At 44.5% G+C, this 22,610-nt stretch overlaps 1 protein-coding gene across 12 annotated transcripts in view; it reads right to left on the bottom strand.

Moving 5' to 3' along the window:
- RPH3AL (rabphilin 3A like (without C2 domains)) overlaps positions 1–22,610 on the bottom strand; it is a 413,105-nt gene that overhangs the window by 209,917 nt on the left and 180,578 nt on the right. For all 12 annotated transcript variants that reach the window (XM_056556894.1, XM_056556890.1, XM_056556888.1 and 9 more), the window contains one exon: positions 16,820–16,906. In XM_056556894.1, coding sequence (XP_056412869.1) covers positions 16,820–16,906 — 87 coding nt within the window. The remainder of the gene's footprint in view (positions 1–16,819; positions 16,907–22,610) is intronic.

Here is a 22,610-nt window from a genome sequence, read left to right on the forward strand (position 1 = left end):
GTGTAAATGCTCACTGCACCCCTTATTAAATTGCAATTTCCAAAATGGGGACACATGTTGGGGGGGGGGTCAACTGTTCTGGCACCAAGGGGGCTTTGTAAATGCACATGGCCCCCGACTTCCATTCCAAACAAATTATCTCTCCAAAAGCTCAATGGCGCTCCTTCTCTTCTGAGCATTGTAGTACACCAGCAGAGCACTTGACGTCCACACATGGGGTATTTCCATAATCAGAAGAGATGGAGTTACAAATTTTGGGGGGCATTTTCTCCTATTACTCCTTGTAAAAATGTAAAATTAGGGGAAAAAATCAGCATTTTAGTGAAACATTTTTTTTTCATTTACACATCCGACTTTAACGAAAAGTCGTCAAACACCTGTAGAGTGTTAAGGCTCACTGTACCCCTTGTTACGTTCCTTGAGGGGTGTAGTTTCCAAAATAGTATGCCATGTGTTTTTTTTTCTGCTCTGGAACCATAGGAGTTTCCTAAATGCAACATGCCCCCCCAAAAACCATTTCAGCAAAATTTGCTTTACAAAAGCTAAAGGTGGCTCCTTCTCTTCATTGTAGTTCGCCCGCAGAGCATTTTATGTCCATACATGGGGTATTTCCATACTCTGAAGAAATGGGGTTACAAAGTTTGAGGGGCATATTCTCCCATTACTGTTTGTAAAAATGGTAAATTTGGAAAAAACCTGCACTTAAAAAAAAAAGTAAAAAAATGTTTTCATTTACACATACAACTATAACGAAAAGCCATCAAACACCTGTGGGGTGATAAGGCTCACTGGACACCTTGTTACGTGCCTTGAGGGGTGTAGTTTCCAAAATAGTATGCCATTTTTCTGCTTTTTATTTTTTTATTTTTGCTGTTATAGCACCATAGGGGCTTTATAAATGCAACATGCCCCCAAAAACCATTTAAGCAAAATTCCCTCTCCAAAATCCCATTGTTGCTCCTTTCCTTCTGAGCCCCCTAGTGCACCCACAGAGCACTTTACACTCACATATGAGGTATGTCCTTACTCGAGAGAAATTGGGTTACACATTTTTTAGGGCTTTTCTCCTATTACCCCTTGTAAGAATTCAAAAACTGGGTCTACAAAAACATGCAAGTGTAAAAAAAGAAGATTTTGAATTTTCTCTTTCACTGTGCTGCTATTACTGTGAAACACCTAAAGGGTTAACAAACTTGCTGAATGTCATTTTGAATACTTTGAGGGGTGCAGTTTCTAAAATGGGGTCAATTATGGGGTATTTCTAATATGAAAGCCCTTTAAATCCACTTCAAAACTGAACTGGTTCCTGAAAAATTCGGATTTTGAAATTTTCGTGAATAATTGGAAAATTGCTGCTGAACTTTGAAGCCCTCTGATGTCTTCCAAAAGTAAAATCATTCAACTTTATGAAGCCAACATAAAGTAGACATATTGTATATGTGAATCAATATAAAATGTATTTGGAATGTCTATTTTCCTTAAAGCAGAGAGCTTTAAAGTTAGAAAATGCTAAATTTTCAATTTTTTCATGAAATTGGGGAATTTTTCACCAAGAAATGATGCAAGTATCAACGAAAATTTACCACTAACATAAAGTAGAACATGTCAAGAAAAAATATTCTCAGAAACAGAATGATTAAGGAAAGCATCTCAGAGTTATTAATGCTTAAAGTGACAGTGGTCAGATGTGCAAAAAATGCTCCGGTCCTTAAGGTCATAATGGGCTGTGTCCTTAAGGGGTTAATATTCCAGATGATCAAGCATATACCAGATATTTTGCTTACCATAGGCTTTTTTTGTTAATTTGGGCAGCTGGCTCTAAAAGTAGTCTACACTTATGAGCACAGGCTGATGTTCCATCACTGCACCTGATTGTCAGTATGGTAAAATACATTTTAAGGATGGATTCAGTTGAGACCATTATGGAAGGAAAAAAACTTTGTTTTCTGTAACTGAAAAACACCTGTCGTTTTGGATGTGACCTGAATTAATGCTGCTTATTTGTTTATTTGTTAAGGTTTTTTTTCTTGTGATTCTCTTATTCACCTTGTTTTCCCTTTTTAATTTTAAAGAGGCACTATCATTTTTAAAAACTTTTCATATATTGCAGGACTCATTATAATATGACATTTCACAATATACACCTGTTAAATTTTTTTTTAATTTTCACCTGAAATTCAAGCTCAAAATAGCCGCCACTAGGGGTCGCCTGTCTTTTAGCCAGACAGACTAGTCTAGATTTTACAGCATACTGGATACCGGCCGTAAAGCATACCGGAATCCAGTATAGGAGATTTCTATTGAGTGTATGCAAAACTACACAAAGGATGTGTGGACATGCTGGGAGCTGTAGTTTTACAACAGCTGGAGGCAACACTGCTCTAACACAGTTATTTAAAACATTGCAGCTTCAGTTATTACTAAACTACAACTCCCAGCATGCTGAAATAGTCAAAGCTTTCTCGGACTCCTGAATGACAAAGAAGTTGATCAGACATTCAGGAGTCTGTGAAAGATGAATGACACACATAGCATCCAGCTTTACTAGGAGAAGATAAAACAGATAGAACATGTATTCATAAAAATGCTGTACTTTTATCTAAAAAAAAATCCTTGCACTAATTTTATAAAGATTTATTCTTATATTTATACATTTTATCCTGTGATGAATTCACCATAATGTCTTCTGATTACTGCAGGCAAGCTCCAAGTATCTTTCACTGTGTAACATGACACAGTATAAAACCAGAGAGGAAAGGGTTACAGAGTAGATAGTACTGATTGGCTGACTGTCCAGGCTTGCTCCTGTGAGGGAGACAGACTGACACGCCCCCTCCAGCCTGCACAATGAAAAAGTAACTCACCAGCAGATAAATGCTTATATCTCTGGATATATAGGTCCGAGACACATAAAAATGATATGCACATGATCAGGATTGGGTCCTGAGTAACATATCACTTTTTTTTCTTTTTTTTGCACTATGACAGGTACGCTTTAAGAAAAGTTGCATACCTAAAAATGTATCCAAATTCCAGTTGTATATTTCTTGATATGAACAGTTATGCAAAATAATAACAGCCCAAAAAAAGTATCATGCTATAATAAAAAGTAAATCACAGAAATAAATATAACATGGTCAGGACTTTGATTTATATATGCTTCTTTTATGTAAAATCCTGCCCGCGTCCATTGGGTTTATTGAGAGAGACTCCAGCCTGTTAATAAATCTAGGGCATCTGAGGCATGCCAGTACAACAGCTTCAGTAACCTATGACAACTCAAAGCTGGCGTGGATTTCTACCACAATTTACAGTTAGCAGACAAAAATTTTAATAACTTTGCCGCAGGGAAGCAACACCGAGCTGCCTTCCTGCCACTTTTAGTGAGTTTATAGTGTATATTCTGAATGAATAGATATGAATAACATAAAAAAAACTGTGATCACTCCATACTCACAAACACAATATTATATATCCTATGTACAGGTAACATAGGGTATTATACATTACTCTTAACATAAAATCATATTATAACATATAATCATCCCTAGTTCCACCAGTTTTCGTCTGTTCTACCTTAGACTGATCTGTTATTGCCCCTTCACGCCTCAGAAGAAGCTTGAGAGCGAAATGTCCTCGGGTGGTTGAGGCTGGCTTGCCCTTGGAGTCCTCTGTGTAATCGATCTTATCTTTACATTTGCTGCTATTATCTGGTTGTCATTTTTATGGATAGGGGATAAGATGTCTTAGCGCCGGAGTAACTCTTTAATCAATAACTGTCCTAATGCTTTACCCTTACTGTTTAGTTGAAGGAACTGTGGTGTCCCGGTACAGGACCTGGTCCTGTCCCTTGTCTAAGGTCCCCGCAGCTAGAGTCCCTCCATGTCTATAGGGCTCTCCTGTAATGCTTACACCTAGTCACCTCATATAAATGTGTTATTTAATGTACCTATTAATTTAACGTATAGGAAATATATGTATAGGACCTTAGTGGTCAAATGATACACAGTTGCAATGTATGATATGCTTAAGGACCTTTGGAGGTCTTGTGATGTACCCAGAGTTCACTGGGTTCATAACTTACAGGTTTGCTGACCAATGAGCTTAGTCCAGCCCCTTATTATATAAAGGGCTGTAGTCAATCAATTCTCTCTCTTAGTTCCGGATTATCAAGCAAAGCACATCTCATCATCTCATCAGCATCAATTCAATTCAAGCTAGGCTCAAAGCCTAAGAACCTGCAGCCATAAAACGTGCGTTACTCAAAGCTGAAACTACTGAATCCTGTGTGACTTCTATCAACTCAAATATTCTAAAATAGCAGCACAGTGGCTAGCATCAAAAGCTCATTGCTCCAAGTCCCAGCAAACCTGTGAGGAACCTGTATCCCGGTTCGCTCTTAAGAGACTGTTATGTTCAATACCGTTGCATGAAAGCTGCAAGTAAAATTTCTTCAGTTTACTTCATAAAATCTGCTGTGGACATTCCGTTATTTCTCCTTGCCGTTTGTGGGATGGTTGGCAGTAGGAACATTACTATTGAGGAAACCGCACCCTGGCGTCACAACATTCAAGGGTTAATACCACCAGACCCTACACTATTACCGCAACACCCTAGACACCATTACACTCTCCCGGCACCACAACTCTTTTGGGGTCTTACGAACAGGATATGGGTGTGTGCCTTAAAGAACATTGCTACCCTGACAGAAGCCATAGTCCTCCACCTAATAAGAAATGTGCTATATGAACTGTCCAAAATTGTCGAGATTAAAATTAAGCCCAGAAGTGTACAGGACTTTGCTGTTGAGATTGTGCTTAACTGGGGCAAAGGAAAAATAAGGGGGGAGGTGAAGAGTGTCTTTCTGTGGCCATGTGTAAAATTCGCAGCAAAGCCATGCTGCACTCTCCACTGCAACAAGTACCTCAAAGGGTTAAAGATTTACCAGAGAAGTGCACGAAAATGTCCCACGCTGGTCTGTGGCCAGCCCCTGGGTGTGGACACCAAGTACGCGTTGCAATGCCGAAGTGGAACTGTAATCTTTTGTCCTTCCGGCTTGCGGCCATCTTGTGGGAACCCCATATAAAAGAAGCCACGCGGCCAGACCTCTACATTCTGGAGATGGCAGCGAGGTGTACAGACATGGCGGAGCCCAGTGCTACACGTGAAGAGAGCCCTAAGATGGCGTTGACTCAGAGAAAAGTTGCCTACTAACTACCCCCGCTATCAGAGAACGCCGAGTGGCCGGCTACCCCGGAAGGGGCATCACCCGGGACATCGGAGACGGCATCACCAGTGAGACTGTCCCCTCACCACCGGACATGGGGGTCCTGGGCCGAGATCCCATCGAAAGACTCGGATGCGAGTACCCCAGCGGAAGCCAATTTCTCTTCCTCATCCAGCCCAGAGAGAGGTCCCCTGTACCAAGTCAACTTGCCTAGTGCACGTTCATGCTCACCCCCTCTCCAGAAATGGGTGTTTGGCGACGAGCCTGAGTTGATTCAGTACATGTGGGACCATGTTCTTCCGCTGCCAGGGAAGTCCCATCCACCGGTCCCCACAACTCATATAGAAAGGGCCCGCAGGGAGGCTGAAATTAACAGCATTATTGAGCAGCTGAAAGCTGAACACAGAGAGCGATATGGCCAAAACGCCTCTTATATGAAGACAGGGTGAAGCAGCAAAGTGATACTAAGAGGTTGGAGGCTCTGTACATAAGAATGTTGGACTAGCCACGAGATGGTGAAGCACCTATAGAGCGCCGACGCGCCACCGTGGTGAAATTTGATAAGGCCAGGGGTTTTGGTACTCTCCTAGATTGCAGACATGGGGGGACCATCCTAGTGAACAGAAGGGCCGTTCAACGGGACTTTGACGCTGGCACCATTTTATTAAAACATTTTGCAAAGTAGTGGTATATTCCTTCTGTGAGATATATATAAATATATATATATATATATATATATATATATATATATATATATCTATATATATATATATCTATATATATATATATATATATATCTATATATCTATATATATATATATATATATATATATATATATATATATATATATATATAGTAAATTTGAGTAGCCATATTAGTCCAGTGATGCAGATGCAAATCATAAAATGTTGCAGTATCTTGTAACACCTTTTTTATTGGACAAACAGCATTTTGTAGAGACAAGCTTTCGGGATTCCTCCCTTGATAAAGGGAGGAATCCCGAAAGCTTGTCTCTACAAAATGCTGTTAGTCCAATAAAAATGGTATTACAAGATACTGCAACATTTTATAATTTTTATATATATATATATATATATATATATATATATATATATATATAGTCATGGCCGTGAATGTGAATGTTGGCACCCCTGAAATTTTTCTAGAATTTGAAGTATTTGAAGTATTTGAAGGAAAAAAAGCAAATTGGACATAATGTCACACCAAACTCTAAAAATCGGCTGGACAAAATTATTGGCACCCTTAACTTAATATTTGGTTGCACACCCTTTGGAAAAAATAACTGAAATCAGTCACTTCCTATAACCATCAATAAGCTTCTTACACCTCTCAGCCGAAATGTTGGACCACTCTTCCTTTGCAAACTTCTCCAGGTCTCTCATATTGGAAGGGTGCCTTTTCCCAACAGCAATTTTAAGATCTCTCCACAGGTGTTCAATGGGATTTAGATTTGGACTCATTGCTGGCCACTTCAGAACTCTCCAGCGCTTTGTTGCCATCCATTTCTGGGTGTTTTTTGACATATGTATGGGGTCATTGTCCTGCTGGAAGACCCAAAATCTTGGACGCAAAACCCAGCTTTCTTACACTGGGATGTACAGTGCGACCCAAAATCCATTGGTAATCCTCAGATTTCATAATGCCTTGCACACATTAAAGGCACCCAGTGCAAGAGGAAGCAAAACAACCCCAAAACATCATTGAACCTCCACCATATTTCACTGTGTTCTGTTCTTTGTAGGCCTCATTCTGTTTTCGGTAAACATTAGATTGATGTGCTTTACCATAAAGCTCTATCTTGGTCTCATCTGTCCACAAGACATTTTCCCAGAAGGATTTTGGCTTATTCAAGTTCATTTAGGCAAAATGTAGTCTTGCTTTTTTAATGTCTCTGTGTCAGCAGTGGGGTCCTCCTGGGTCTCCTGCTATAGCGTTTCATTTAATTTAAATGTCGACGTATAGTTCGCACTGACACTGATGCTCCCTGAGGCTGCAGGACAGCTTGAATAGCTTTGGAACTTGTTTGGGACTGCTTATCCACCATCCGGACTATCCTGTGTTGACACTTTCATCAATTTTTCTATTACGTCCACATCCAGGGAGATTAGCTACAGTGCCATGGGTTTGCAAACTTCTTGATAATGTTGCACACTGTGGACAAAGGCAAATCTAGATCTCTGGAGATGGACTTGAAACCGTGAGAGCACGGACGTGCACAGACATTTTAGGGGGCAGGGGATGAACTAAAAACAAGGGCACTTTTTGTAATTATTGACATTAATGCCCACATAATGATGCCAGACTTCCCAGGGCTCTTATAGGAAGAAGATGGAAAGGGCAGGGGCTCGAGCCCCCTTTCTAGTCATCATGTGCACGTCTCTGCGTCAGAGTTTTGATATTTTTTCCACAATTTTGGTTCTCAAGTCCTGAGACAGTTCTCTTCTCCTCTTTCTGTTGTCCATGCTTAGTGTGGCACACACAGACACACAATGCAAAGGCTAAGTGAACTTCTCTCCTTATCTGCTTTCAGCTGTGATTTTTATATTGCCCACACCTGTTTCTTGCCTCAGTTGAGTTTAAACATTAAAGTTTATACTTAATTTTCTAGAAAAATTTCAGGGGTGTCAACATCTACGGCCATGACTGTATATATAAATCTGTCTATATTAGGACAAGGGATATCAAGCACCACAGTATCGGATAAGAACGTAGCTCTTTATTGTAGAATCATCAACAGGAACATACACAGAAAGCACAGACCAAGGAGTAACGCGTTTCAGCGGATGTAGCCGCCTTAGTCGTACTACCGATTTATATTGGTATGCATGTGAGTGTATATATACACAATTTTATTTTAACCCCATAAAGGGGTATTCCAGGCAAAAACTTTTTTTTATATATCAACTGGCTCCGGAAAGTTAAACAGATTTGTAAATTACTTCTATTAAAAAATCTTAATCCTTCCAATAGTTATTAGCTTCTGAAGTTGAGTTGCTATTTTCTGTCTAACTGCTTTCTGATGACTCATGTCCCGGGAGCTGTCCAGCTCCTATGGGGATATTCTCCCATCATGCATAGCTCCCATGACGTGACATCATCATTGAGCAGTCAGACAGAAAACTTCAGAAGCTAATAACTATTGGAAGGATTAAGATTTTTTAATAGAAGTAATTTACAAATCTGTTTAATTTTCCGGAGCCAGTTGATATATAAAAAAAAGATTTTGCCTGGAATACCCCTTTAATGACCAAACCCATTTTCACCTCAAGGACCAGGCCAATTTTATTTTTGCGTTTTCGTTTTTTCCTCCTCGCCTTCTAAAATCCATAAATCCTATATATTTCCATGTACAGACCCATATAAGGGCTTGTTTTTTGCGTGACCAATTGTACGTTGTAATGAAACCTCTCATTTTACCATAAAATGTACGGCGAGGGGCGTGGCTTGACACGCTGGAGCAAAGACGCACATAGTGTGGGCTCCTGCCTGACCGGTCTTATAACAGGCATTTGACCGGGATATGGGAGGCAGATCACGGAACAAAAAGAAGCCAAAGGTACCTCAAAGCTCCGGGCATCCACCGAACCCCATCACACGCTTCTTTGCTCCCGCTCCGGCACTGCAACAGCCAGGAGAGTCTGCCCGGCCGTCCCCGGCCGTCTTCCTCAGCGCCGGCAGCTCCGTCCCACGTGACCTCCTCACTGCATAGCAGCGCGGCGCTGACAAGGCCTAGGCGCACAGCTCCCGGGGGAAAAGAAGACAACGCCAGCCTCTCTGCCATGTCGCTCCCACACAGTGGACCGCTATCATCGCCACCACAGGTGGCTCAAGTAAGGTCTCTTCCCTCTCCCCCACTTGAGAACTTTCCGGCGCTGGGCTCACCCCCCCCGTCCCGCCCCCCCCCCCCCCCGCTGGGGAATGACACTCTCCTTACCCGGGGGCCTGTGCACTCCACAGCTTCCCCTTCTCTAAACATGGCGGACATGGTGCCGGCCCCCGCCTCATACGCTGCGGCGACAGCTGAAGTTTGTGTACTTGTACATGACCGCCCTAGCGACCGTTCCTCCAAGACCCTGCACGGTCTCCCTGCACCAGTCATACCAGACCACCCTCCTCGACCGTCTGGAGACACTGCTGTGCCCGACGCTGACCTCCGTCCACAGCCTCTATCACAGGCAGCCACTACACCTGACCGAGACCCCAGTGTCGCCCTGCCTGATCGAGGGCACAAGGTTGTCAGAAAGCCTAGACCCCAGAAACATACGATCTCTGACCCCGGCTTACCCCGGGGACCCTCCCCTCTTCTGCTGGATCACCCCTCACCTGTCAAGGGACCCCCAGCCAGAGATGTTACAGACTGGACAGGTGAAATGGACTCAGATGCCTCCCATTCTGATAAAAGCCCGCATGACTCCTCTGCTGAAAGTGATGTTCCGGAATACTGGGGTAAGAGCCCGCCGGCTAAAAAGAAGCTATTTAAAACTCCACTGAAACACGGCCAATCTCGGCGACGCACATCAGACTGCTCATCCTCTGACGACTCACACACCCTGACTGGGGGCTCCCCTCCCAAACCTGCCGTACCCAGGCTTACGCCTCTGAGAACTGCCATCCCTGCTGACCCCACTACTCTACCTCTGCCCATGCTTCCCTCACCTGAAGCAGCTGCTCATGTCCTTAAGGACCATCTGGAGTTGCAAGCTCTTCTGACATTGCTGCCGACCAAAGCTGATATGCATACCTTAGCCTCGGAACTCAGGTCCGCTTGGAAACAGGATCTTAAGCCAGTGAAGACGGCCGTCTCATGTCTTCAGGATAGAGTTCATCAACTTGAAGACCTACACTCTAAAACTGCCTCCCAGCTGCAACAATTACAGGAAGCCACGGCTAAACCGACTCTCCAACAGGCCCTAACGGTGGACCATATAGACGATATGGACAATAGAAACCGCAGGAATAACATCAGAGTTAAAGGTCTCCCGGAATCGGTACCCCCACAGGACCTCTCTACCACCCTGCAGAGGGTTTTCAACGAAATCCTACAGAAACCTGCAGATTCGCCACTGGAACTCGATCGCGCTCATAGGGCGCTTAAGGCTAAAAGCCCAGACCCCAAAAAACCGAGGGACGTGATCTGTCGAGTACACCACTTCCTACAAAAAGATGACATAATGCGTAAGGTCCGTACCATCAAGAACGTCACCTACAACGGGACCCAGATCCACCTGTATCCGGACCTGTCCTTACGCACCCTTCGCCTACGGGCCTCGCTGAAACCACTCCTCCAGATGCTCCAGAAGGCGCGGATTGTGTACAGATGGGGATACCCTTTTTCGCTGTCAGCCCGACACGGGACGACAACTGCTACACTCCGGTGTCCTGCGGATCTGCCTGGCTTCCTATCCACTTTCAAGTTGCCTACTGTTCGCCTGAATGGGATCTACTGTTCACCCCAATGCCTAAGGGTCCACCGACTGCTTCCACACTAATGCGACCCTCCCCGCCCCGACCAACTGGGAGGACCCCAGACCAGCTGCCTCAACGACAGAAGCGCAAAACCTGATCTGGTTGGGAACCATACCCAGCTGACTCTTAAGCGCTCATTGGACTCTCCTGTACTGAGTTGTGGCCCCTGACTACCTGGCCGATGTCCCCGGTCCGTTAGACTCCTACCGGTGGTCTGCGTACCCCCCCCCCCTTTTTTTTTTTTTTTTGGTGTTTGTCCACCACGCCCTGACCCTAGTTATGTTTACTGGCCCATATTGCCTCCCAGCCATTAGTTTTCTTTACTTGTCCATAGCCTGTTATCCATTAGAGCCCTACATTCCTGCATTAGTGTCGGGCCCCATTAGCTGTTAATCGGTCCTGTTTAAGGCCCACATAGTTCCTACTTACTGGATTATGAGTAAGATGTTGTTTTGTGATTGTATACACCTTTTGCTCTGGCGCGCCTTCTGCGTTGCCCACGTTAGTATACACGTCGGACTGGATCCGACTATGGCCTCCCTCTCTAGACCCTTTGTACCTGTGCCTATGCAGTTACTGCTCTCCCTCTTTTTTACCCCCTCTCACCCTACTGTCTTCTCTTATGTTCCATCTTTTCACAGGTACCTGAATTTCGTGCGGTGTTGGCCTCTCGGACTGGACTCCCCCCCAACCTCTCTCCCTCCTGGTGAGTCTGCTGCTATTTTAGGTTGCTCTCATGGCAGCTGACATTCATGTCTTTACCCTTAATGTTAAGGGTTTTAACACACCTGAGAAACGGGCCCAATTATTATACTCCCTACATAAACAACGGGTGCATATCCTTGCCATACAAGAGACGCACTTTAAAGTGGGCCATCTCCCCCCACTCACTAATAGATACTACACGACCTGGGTACATAGTGTTAACCCTGAGACCAGAACAAAAGGAACCTCTATAGCCTTCCACAAATCCCTCCCGATTAAGATCCGCTCCTCTATCTCTGACCTTAACGCGCGCTATGTCTTTGCTAACTGCTCACTCTCTGACAAACCCCTCACTATAGCATCTATCTACGCCCCAAACCATGACCAAGTTTCCTTCCTCATAAAGACTCTAGACGCACTCTCCCAATTTGCGGATGGCCCTATAATCTTGTGCGGGGACTTCAATCTGCCCCTCTGTCCTGCAGACGACACCTCCTCAGGCCACACTTACCTGTCCCACACCAAACTAAGAGCTCTGAAACGCAAGCTTCACCTCCACCAATTGGTAGATGTCTGGAGAGCCCTGAGACCCCAAGACCGCGACTATACTTTCTACTCATACCCTAGGCATACTTACAGTAGGATTGACTGTGTTTTGTTCGCACTCCCTCCTACCTCGGTTCTCTTCGGCTGAGATTGGAGTGGTGACCCTATCTGATCATGCCCCAGTGACCTGCACCTTCTCGCTGCCCTCTTTCGCCAAACCCCAGGCCTCATGGAAGCTAAATGAATCTCTACTGCTTGATGAACTGTGCCTTCGGGATCTCAGGTCAGATATCTCTCACTTTGCTCAAGATCATGCTCACGACACCTCTTCTCCCTTAATTAAGTGGGAAGCACTCAAATGCGTGCTACGTGGCACTTTAATGAGGCATGGGGCACGGCTCAAGAGGGCAGCTTCGGACAAGTTACACTCTACTCCAGCAACTTCATAATTTAGAGACACAACACAAACGATCTCAGCTTGAAACGACCTTTCGCGACCTCCTCAAAGTACGCCAAGAACTTCTGGTGCTACTTAACACCAAACACAGGTACTATCGCCAACTCACAGGCAAATTGTTGTACACTTGGGGTAATAAGTCAGGCCGCCTCCTGGCGAGAGCCTTGAAAGATAGAAAATCCTCCCTGTTCATCCCTGCTGTCCGGTCTACAACTGGACAGACCACATATCTCACTGCAGAGATTCTAGAGTCCTTCTGTTCTTATTACTCGACCCTCTACAACCTTCCTAAACCTTCGGGTCTCGATTCCTCACTCTCCTCCCTTCCCTCCCTGGCCCAGTACATGGCTGCCACTGCCCTCCCGCGCCTCTCCCCTGAGGTCATTACCACACTTGATGCTCCGTTCACCCCTGAGGAGCTGAACCTTGCCATCTCTAACATGCCCGCTGGCAAGAGTCCCGGGCCAGATGGCTACACAGCTAAATTTTTCAAGGTCCTCAGGGAGGAACTGACGACTCCCCTACTGTTCGCCTTTAATGAGGTCTCCGATGCCTCCCCCATCCCCCAATCCTTCCTCAGGGCCTTTATTACGGTAATCCCTAAGGAAGGGAAAGACCCCCTCCTGTGCCCCAGTTACAGGCCCATCTCTTTGCTGAACTTAGACGCCAAGCTCTTTGCAAAGCTAATAGCTACTAGACTGGCCTGCCATATGGAATTCCTGATCCACCCGGACCAGGTCGGGTTCATTCGTAGTAGAGAAGCGAGAGATAACACTCTACGGGCCTTCGCTGCCATACATCATGCCCGCCATAGCAAAATACCTCTATTTCTGCTCTCACTTGATGCGGAGAAGGCCTTCGACCGGGTGGATTGGGAATTCCTAGTGGCCACCCTGTCTCAAATTGGTTTGGGTTCCTTAATGACACAACGCATCATGGCCCTATATAGATCCCCCCTAGCTCAAATTCGTATTAATGGCCAACTGTCCAAGCCCTTCGAGATTTGTAATGGCACGAGACAGGGGTGCCCTCTCTCCCCGCTCCTCTATGTACTATGTATGGAGCACCTGCTCGTAGCCATCCGTAATTACCCGGATATCAAGGGATTGCCCATGTCTCGTGACCATTGTAAATGCTCGGCATTTGCAGACGATGTACTATTATTCTTGTCCTCCCCGCTCACCTCTCTACCGTCCCTGCTCTCTACTATCTCTACATTCTCCAACTACAGTAATTATAAGTTGAACCCCTCTAAGAGTGAAGCCCTGAACATCTCCCTTGAGCCTCGTTTGGTCCAATCACTTAAGTCTCTATATCCCTTTAGGTGGCAACCGGTGTCTCTTAAATACCTAGGCGTCCACGTCCCAGCCAATCTAACAGCCACGTTCCGAGTCAACTTCCCTCCCCTGTTACAGACATTGCGCTCGGACCTGGCCAGATGGGAGCACAGAGACTTCTCCTGGCTGGGCCGTATTAATGTCTTCAAGATGAACGTGCTCCCACGCCTTTTGTATCTCTTTGCCTGTGTCCCCACATGTGTGCCTCGCACCTTCTTCCGAGAGGTAGCTGCGCTCCAGTCGGGCTTTGTCTGGGCCAACAGCCGTCCGAGAATAGCTAGAAAATTTTTATATAGACGTAAGACGGAGGGGGGGTTGGCACTGCCAGATTGCCTCTCTTACTATCTAGCGACAATCTTGGTCCGTGTCTTAGATAGCTTTCGAATCCAAAAAGGAAAGCAGTGGGTGACATTGGAAGGCCAGTCCTGTGGCTTGGCTCCCAGGAACCTGCTATGGCTGCCGGATACCCTCTCCGACATACGTACTTACCCTACCCTACCCCGTTATAGACTTGATAGCCCAAACGTACTCAACATACCTTACAAGATTACCTTTGTTCTCTCCAGATGGTCCTCTGGTACCCCTGTTTGGCAATAAATCGTTCCCCCCTGCACTTACTGCCCCGACATTTCTTGCCCTGAAACGGATAGATAACCCCACATTCCACTCACTGCTACTAGCCGATAACCTGAAACCACTCCCCGACATTTTGGAAGACTCCCCGCACTCCATAATGCATTCGTTCCAATACAACCAGCTACGCCACTTTTATGCCGCCAACAAGGACTCCATCCTCCTTCACCGCCCACTCACTCGATTTGAGACCTTGTGTGTAACAGACGCGGTGGTCCCGCACGCGGTCAGGGTCTTATACTCCTTACTACTAGACGTGAACTCCTCTACCCCACTCCCCTTCCGCTCTGCCTGGGAGAAGGAGTTGGGCCGTACACTATCGGATGGAGAGTGGACGCGAGCCTTTTGGTTCTGTCACAAATCCTCGATTTCCTCTCGCACACACGAAACCAATTATAAAATCATATCTCGGTGGTACAGAGTACCTGCTCTTCTTTCCCGCATGTATCCTTCGGTCCCAGATACATGCTGGAGATGCGGACACACAGGGGGAACCATGACACACATCTGGCTGACATGCCCGGGTCTTGACGGTTACTGGGCCTCGATCCTCCACACAATACATTCTCTCACTTCCCTCTCACTCCCGAAATGCACATCTATATTACTGCTTTCCATCCTTCCTTCTGCAATACCCACTCCAACTGCGAAATTAACCCACTTCCTCCTGTTGTCCGCAAGGGCGGTCATACCACGATTATGGAAATCCTCTACTCCCCCGACGTATTCGGCCTGGCTCAAGGAAGTTTCTCAGTTGTGTCGCATGGAAGAACTGCTAGCGGACTCACAGAGCCAGCTCCTTAAATTCCAATTGGTCTGGTCTCCATGGCTACGATTCCTGTCCTCCCCGGAGTTTCAGACTCGGGGTATACCAGAGTGATTCGCCACAGGGGCTGGGGTGGATGTCCAGGCTCGAGAGGTATGTACACTATCGCAATCATTCTGTTTTCTGCCCTACCTGTTTTTCTCTCCCTTTTGTCCTCCTTTTTGTCTTTGTCTTTCCCTCTACCTCCCCCCCCCGTCCCATTACTGTTTCTCCACCCCCTCTCTGACCTCCTTTCTCCACCCATCTCCCTTACCATATAGCCCCTTACTTCTCGTCTTCCCCCCCCCCCCAAACATGGATGTTACACTCTTACTACCCTTTCACATCATTGCTTCATGCTACATGTGACCACTGTTTTTATTAACCCCCTACTGATAACGATGTACGGTGAAGTGGACCCTGTCCCAACCCCATACCCTTCAACTCTCCCTACATTCTGCTCAAAGTGTTCTCGCTCCACCTTGATATCACCAACACCAGAAAGTTGCTTTTACCTACATAGCTTCCCATTATGATGCATTGGGGGTGTATTGTATTGTATTGTATTGTATTTTACTGTTCCCGATGTTACTTGTACATGATATACGTATATCTGTGTTATTACGAAACTTTAATAAATTTTACTTTAAAAAAAAAAAATGTACGGCGAACCCCCAAAAAAATTTTTTAGGGTGGGAATTTAAATGAAAACCAAAATTTTGCACATTTTGGAGGGTTTTGTTTTCACACTGTACACTTTATGGTAAAAATTACATGTGTTCTTTATTCTGTGGGTCAATACGATTAAAATGATACCCATGGCTAGATACTTTTATATTTTTGTACTTTTTTTTAGATACCATATTTGCATATATATAAAACTTTTAGATCATTTTTTATTAATTTTTTTTTGAATAAAATGTGATCTGTATTGATCACGGCATCGGAGGGGTTAATGGCGGACATCCACGCGATCGCGGATGTCGGCCATTACGGGCGGGTCCCCGGCTGCTGCTAGCAGCCGGAACCTGCCGTGTATGACGCGAGCACCCTTCCGATGCTCGTGGTCATACACAGGACGTAAATGTACATCCTGGTGCGGGAAGTCCGCCAAACCAGGAAGTACATTTATGTCTGTGGTCATTAAGGGGTTAAAGGGGTACTACATCTGTAGGCATCTTATCTCCTATCCAAAGGTTAGGGGTTAAGATGTCTGATCGCTGAGGTCCCTGGGCTGGGACCCTCCACGGTCTCTATGCAGTACCTCGCAGCCCTGGTCGTGACGACACGTCCTGCCCATGTCTAGGGGATAAGATGTCTAGGGGCAGAGTATCTCTTTAAGTGTGTTAACTGACACGATTTCTGCATAACATAGGGCCTCTACTCTCATTCTGAACAAGAATTGCAAATGACATTTGACCTTGCTAACCATACATATAGCAGTCTCACTGCCACAATATGGTTACTTGAGCAGAAAATGGAATCTGAAATAGAAGTAAATATGTAGATAAAGAAGCTAGTCAGAATACCATAGGGCTGTCAACTCTGGCAGTTTAAAACTACCAAATCATTCAATAGATATACAATTTTTTTAAATGAATAAATAAATAAAATAATTTACCTCTCTTTGCTCACTGCATATTTTACAGAGCCAGGTGGGCCTCTTCAGGTTGCTGATTGTTTCAATTCCACATTTTGTGCAGACTTTCTAAAACATAAAAAGCAAGATTACAGATTAATAGATGAAACATTTATAATATTTCTAGAAGATGACTGGATGTATTTCACATAAAATTGAATCTTACGTGGCAGGTTTAAAGCATCATAAGAGAATAACTAAGATTTATAGGTCTTATATTTCATAGTTCAGGCTTTCTATTTAGCTGTAGCGTGGAAATGACAGTCATTGGTTCCTCCTTAAAGATACAGTCGAAGACTGTATTGGTTAAACAAGAAGAGACTTTGCTTTCTCTTCCTTCAGTAACAAAGTACTTGATGGCAATAAATCTTATATAAAAGGCAGGGAAGTTTAATGATTCCTGTTAATTTTTGGTGGCAGAACTTAAACAGTCCTGTGAAAACAAAAATGTTAATCTTCTGTCGAGTCATTGTGACTCCTTAGGATCTGTAGGCTTGTTGTAGCTTTAAGTAGCTGCAAGAGCTTAGTAGTTCTTGGTCAATCGTTTACAGCTTAACTTCACAACATACGGTTACTTAAAGAGAGTTATCCAGGATAAAAAAACAGAACTGATTTCCTCCAAAAACAGCACTGTTCTCAAGGTTATTTGCAGTATTGCAGCTCAGTTAAATTGAACATAATGGAGCTAAGTTGTAATACCACACACAACCCGAGGTGCTGTTTTTATAAATAAGTTTTCTGTTTCTGCATAACCCTTTTAACACAATTGGTGTCTTTACTACTTATTGCCCTATTATCAAGAGCTCTTTTACACATATTCCCATTTTCCACAATTGATCTAACAACAACCACATCACAGTTCCAGACTAAGGCTGGGTTCCCATTACATTTTCCCCCATACGGGAGCGCATACGGCAGGGAAGAGCTAAAAACCTGCGCTCCCGTATGCCTTTCTATGTGCTCCCGTATGTAATTCATTTCAATGAGCAGACTGAGCAGACTGAGCAGCAATGTTTCGTACCAACCACAATGCCCCCAGAGCTCTGTTAGACCATGTTCACACAGCGGAACTTCTGCCTAGAAATTCTGCTACACCAGAGTCCCATTGATTTCAGTGGGATTCTGCTGCACTGTGCACAAGGCATATGTTTCTGCTTGGAAATGCTGATTTCGGCGCCCGGAGAAACAATGAACATGTTTATTGTTTCTGCTGATTCTGCTTGGAAATGCATTGTTGTCTATTGAGACAGCACATTTGCAAGCAGTGCAGGCGGATACAAATGTGCGAAACATCCATCCGTATTTTACAGATAGACCTTCTGTACATTTTACGCTGTGTGAACATAGCCTTAAAGAGGACGTAAAAGAGGAGAGAGGAATGTAATTTTGTTTTGCTTTTTGTTTTGTTTTTACCTGCCTGAGAACAAAGTAAAAAAAAAAAGAATCCTAGCTGAATAATATTTTACATTCTTGCTTTATTTAAAGCTTAACAATTGAGGTTACAGTCAAAGTAAACAGCAGAGATGGGAAGTGAAAAATAATACAGCAAAGCAAATAAATTAGTACTGCCCACGGACTTTTATAAACAGCATCTCTTCTGGCTTCCCATGCATACACAGTCAGTAATGCAAGAGAGGTTTTTTCTGTCCAATATATGGCAAAACAATAAGGTTTCCTAGTGGAGTAAGAAATGCCTACTGCAACATCACCCAGGTCTGCTCGATAAAGAAACAATTGTTTAGGCTAAGAATATATTTGTGGTTGAACCAGCACGAAGGCTCCTCAAGTATTTTCATTATCAACTGAATAAACTGCCATTACTATACTGTAGTAGCTTTGTGGCTTCTTAATTGTTTCCTATAATAGTATTGCATTTTAAAGAGTACCTGTCACCAAACTTAACTTTTAATATATTGTCCCTTATGTAATTATAAGACACTTTGCTATTTACTTTCTGTTAAAATTCTGAATCTTTATATGTTTTTGATGTGATTGAAAAAACGGCCACTAGGTGTCTCTTCTGTTCCCTGTGCAAGTCAAACAGTTAGTTGTCTTTGTATATTTTAAAACTAAACAAGAGTACTACTTGCCGACCATATTCACCTCTCTTTCACAGATCCTTTGTCCTAATTGTACTGCCAGCACCTTCAGGCTTGGGTCAGGACTTGGAATTAACCCACTTAGCCAATCATTGTGACCACTTATTGGTTATGCAGGCAATTCCACGTGCCAACCAACACCTGAAAATGCTGGGCAGCAGGACAGCAGCTCCATGAGAATGGCAGTTTTCAGGGAGTGAGGAAGGTAGGTCAGTCATGGCCGTAAATGTTGGCACCCAAATTTTTCAAGAAAATTAAGTATTTCTCACAGAAAAGGATTGCAGTAACACATGTTTTTCTACACACGTTTATTCCCTTTGTGTGTATTGGAACTGAACCAAACAAAAGGGAGAGAAAAAAGCTAATTCTACATAATGTCACACCAAACTCCAAAAATGGGTTGGATAAAAAATATTAGCATCCTTTGGAAAAAATAGATAAAATCATTCGCTTCCTATAACCATCAATAAGCTTCTTATACCTCTCAGCCGGAATGTTGGACCACTCTTCCTTTGCAAACTGCTCCAGGTCTCTCTTATTGGAAAGGCGCCTTTTTCCAACAGCAATTTTAAGATCTCCCCACAGGTGTTCAATGGGATTTAGATCTGGACTCCTTGTTGGCCACTTCAGAACTCTACAGTGCTTTGTTGCTATCCATTTCTGGGTGCCTTTTGATGTATGTTTGGGGTCATTGTCCTGCTGGAAGACCCAAGATCTCGGACACAAGCCCAGCTTTCTGACACTGGGCTATAAAGTGCGACCCCAAATCAGCTGGTAATCCTCAGATTTCATGATGCCTTGAACACATTCAAGGCACCCAGTGCCAGAGGCAGCAGAGCAACCCCAAAACATCATTTAACCGAAACCATATTTCACTGTAGGTACTGTATTCTGTTCTTTGTAGGCCTCATTCCGTTTTTGGTCAACTGTAGAATGATATGCTTTACTAAAAAGCTCTATCTTGGTCTCCCAGGCCAATTTTCCCAGAAGGATTTTGGCTTACTCAAGTTTATTTTGGTAAAATGTAGTCTTGCTTTTTTATGTCTCTGTCAACAGTGGGGTCCTCCTGGGTCTCCTGCCATAGCGTTTCATTTCATTTAAATGTCGACGGATAGTTTGTGCTGACACTGATGCTCCCTGAGCCTGCAGGACAGCTTGAATATATTTGGAACTTGTTTGGGGCTGCTTATCCACTATCCGGACTATCCTGCGTTAACACCTTTCATCAATTTTTCTCTTCCATCCACGCCCAGGGAGATTACCAACAGTGCCATGGGTTGCAAACTTCTTGATAATGTTGCGCACTGTGGACAAAAGCAAATCTAGATCTCTAAAGATGGACTTGTAACCTTGAGATTGTTGATATTGTTCCACAATTTTCGTTTCTCAAGTCCTCAGACAGTTCTATTCTCCTCTTTCTGTTGTCCATGCTTAGTGTGGCACACCTAGACACACAATGCAAAGACTAAGTGAACTTCTCTCCTTTTTATCTGCTTTCAGGTGTGATTTATATTGCCCACACCTGTTACTTACCCCAGTTGAGTTTAAAGGACCATCATATGCTTGAAACTGTCTTATTTTTCCACAATTTTGAAAGGGTGCCAATAATGTTGTCCAGACCATTTTCTGAGTTTGATGTGAAATTATGTCCAATTTGCTTTCTTTCCTCCCTTGCCAACAAGTCCCATAGGGCACTATTTATAGCAATCACTTGATTGCTAATACTGTTCAGTGCTTTGCATAAGGCATAGCACTGATCAGTATTATCGGTGATCTTCTGCTCTGGTCTGCTGGAAGGCAGATCAGAGCAGAAGATGCCGGGAAGGCGGTGGAGGCAGTTGAGGGGACCTCAGGCCGCCATGTTAGCAGATCAGCCTAAAATGTAGTCGCACTGCCACAGATGCCGTGATCTGTATTGATCACAGCATCTGAGGGGTTAATGGCGGACAACCGCAATTGTCAATTCCGGCGGGTCCCTGGCTGGTATCAGCAGCCGGGACCTGCCGTACATGTCCCGAGCATCGCTCCGATGCTCGCGTTCATGTACAGGACGTAGATGTGCGTCCTGGTGCGTGAAGTACCGCTGCACCAGGACGTACATTTAAGTCCTTGGTCATTAAGGGGTTAATATTATAGCAAAATAGCTGTAACAAAAGTCCAAAAGAAAGATAGGGTAATTGAGGTAGGTGGTGGTGCTTGTTTATTTAATTACTTATTTTCATACATGTAACAATTAATCCCTTCTCGCAAAAGGACATAACATTACATCCTAACTGCTATGTTCTAACATAATGCTACATCTACTAGATCAAGGGTCGGCAGTTTGGGGGCCTAAAAATGAGGAGACTGTGTAGAGAAGGGGAGGGCACTGGGAAAATTTGGAGCTCAACATGTTTGTCCTGCAGATATGAGTTTTGGCTGGATGAAGTCGACATGACGGTCTAAGCTTGATGGAGAAGAAAAATAAACAGGGCGACGCCGATCAAAAAACACATCAATTGTCGCCTAATTTAACTGTATGTATATTACTGTGTGATGTAACTGGGGTCTGAATTATGTAGGGATGAAGAAAGAGAGCAAGGTCCAGCTCCCAGGAAAAACGGATAAAATGCAAAATTTTAATTCAAGCCATTAAAATTGAGTGAACAAAAATAGAGGAGGGAAATAAAATCATAGCAGAAACGCCGACGCGTTTCGGACCATATAGTCCTTAATCATGCCATGATTAAGGACTATATGGTCCGAAACGCGTCGGCTTGCTCCTCACTCACCTCGCACTCTACAGCCCTCGCAGACCGCACGGAGCAGCTAGAGACACACATCAACTCCGTCTACACCCTTACTGAAGATCAGGAGAATCGGAGTCGCAGGAAGAATATAAGATTTAAAGGTATACCCGAGACCTGGGCTAATGAGGCGCTCCATAAAGTCGCGCATGAAATCTTTGCGACTCTCCTAGGAACGGAGCGGGCAGAACGCATTGTAATAGAGAGGATCCACAGAGCCCTGCGACTGAAACCAAAACCTGCGGACCCGCCGAGGGACGCGATATGCGGCCTCCTGTCCTACGTGGACACTGCAGCGATCCTCCGTGCTGCCCGGGAACAACACCCAGTGAAATATGAAGGTGAGGAGATTGCCCTGTACCAAGATATCGCTCCCTCAACCCTCGCAAAGCGGAGATTGCTGAAACCGCTCCTGGAGAAATTAAGAGAACGCGGCCTCCAATATGCGTGCCTCTTCCTGTTTGGTCTATCTATTAATCATAATGGCCACAGGCTCATGGTGTGAACCCCGGCGGACCTACCAGAGATATGGACTGTCCTAGACCTTCCACCTGTCAATGTTCCATCCTGGCTTCCGATTTCGGATCTGCGCCCTCTCCCGAGCCTGCCGCGGTCCAAAGAATGGAAGATGGTCTCCCGCACTAAAGCTGGGAAACTGAAGAAGACTCTGCAGAAAGAGACTCCTCCACCGCGTTGAATCCTGTATGCAGACCTTGGTTTCCACCTTCCCCACATGCCGAAGCGAACCTCATGATTCTCCGTTGGACGTGAATCGTGCGGCAGGTGCCGCTCAGGTTTGCCCACCTTGCCCCTCCACCTGGGGAAAAACTGTTTGCTGTTTGCCTGTTTATTGAACTGGTTCTACCCTTCTACCCACCGGAGCTGGCC

The sequence above is a fragment of the Hyla sarda genome, chromosome 2 (assembly GCF_029499605.1).
Source record: "Hyla sarda isolate aHylSar1 chromosome 2, aHylSar1.hap1, whole genome shotgun sequence".
Taxonomy (NCBI): Eukaryota; Metazoa; Chordata; class Amphibia; order Anura; family Hylidae; genus Hyla; species Hyla sarda.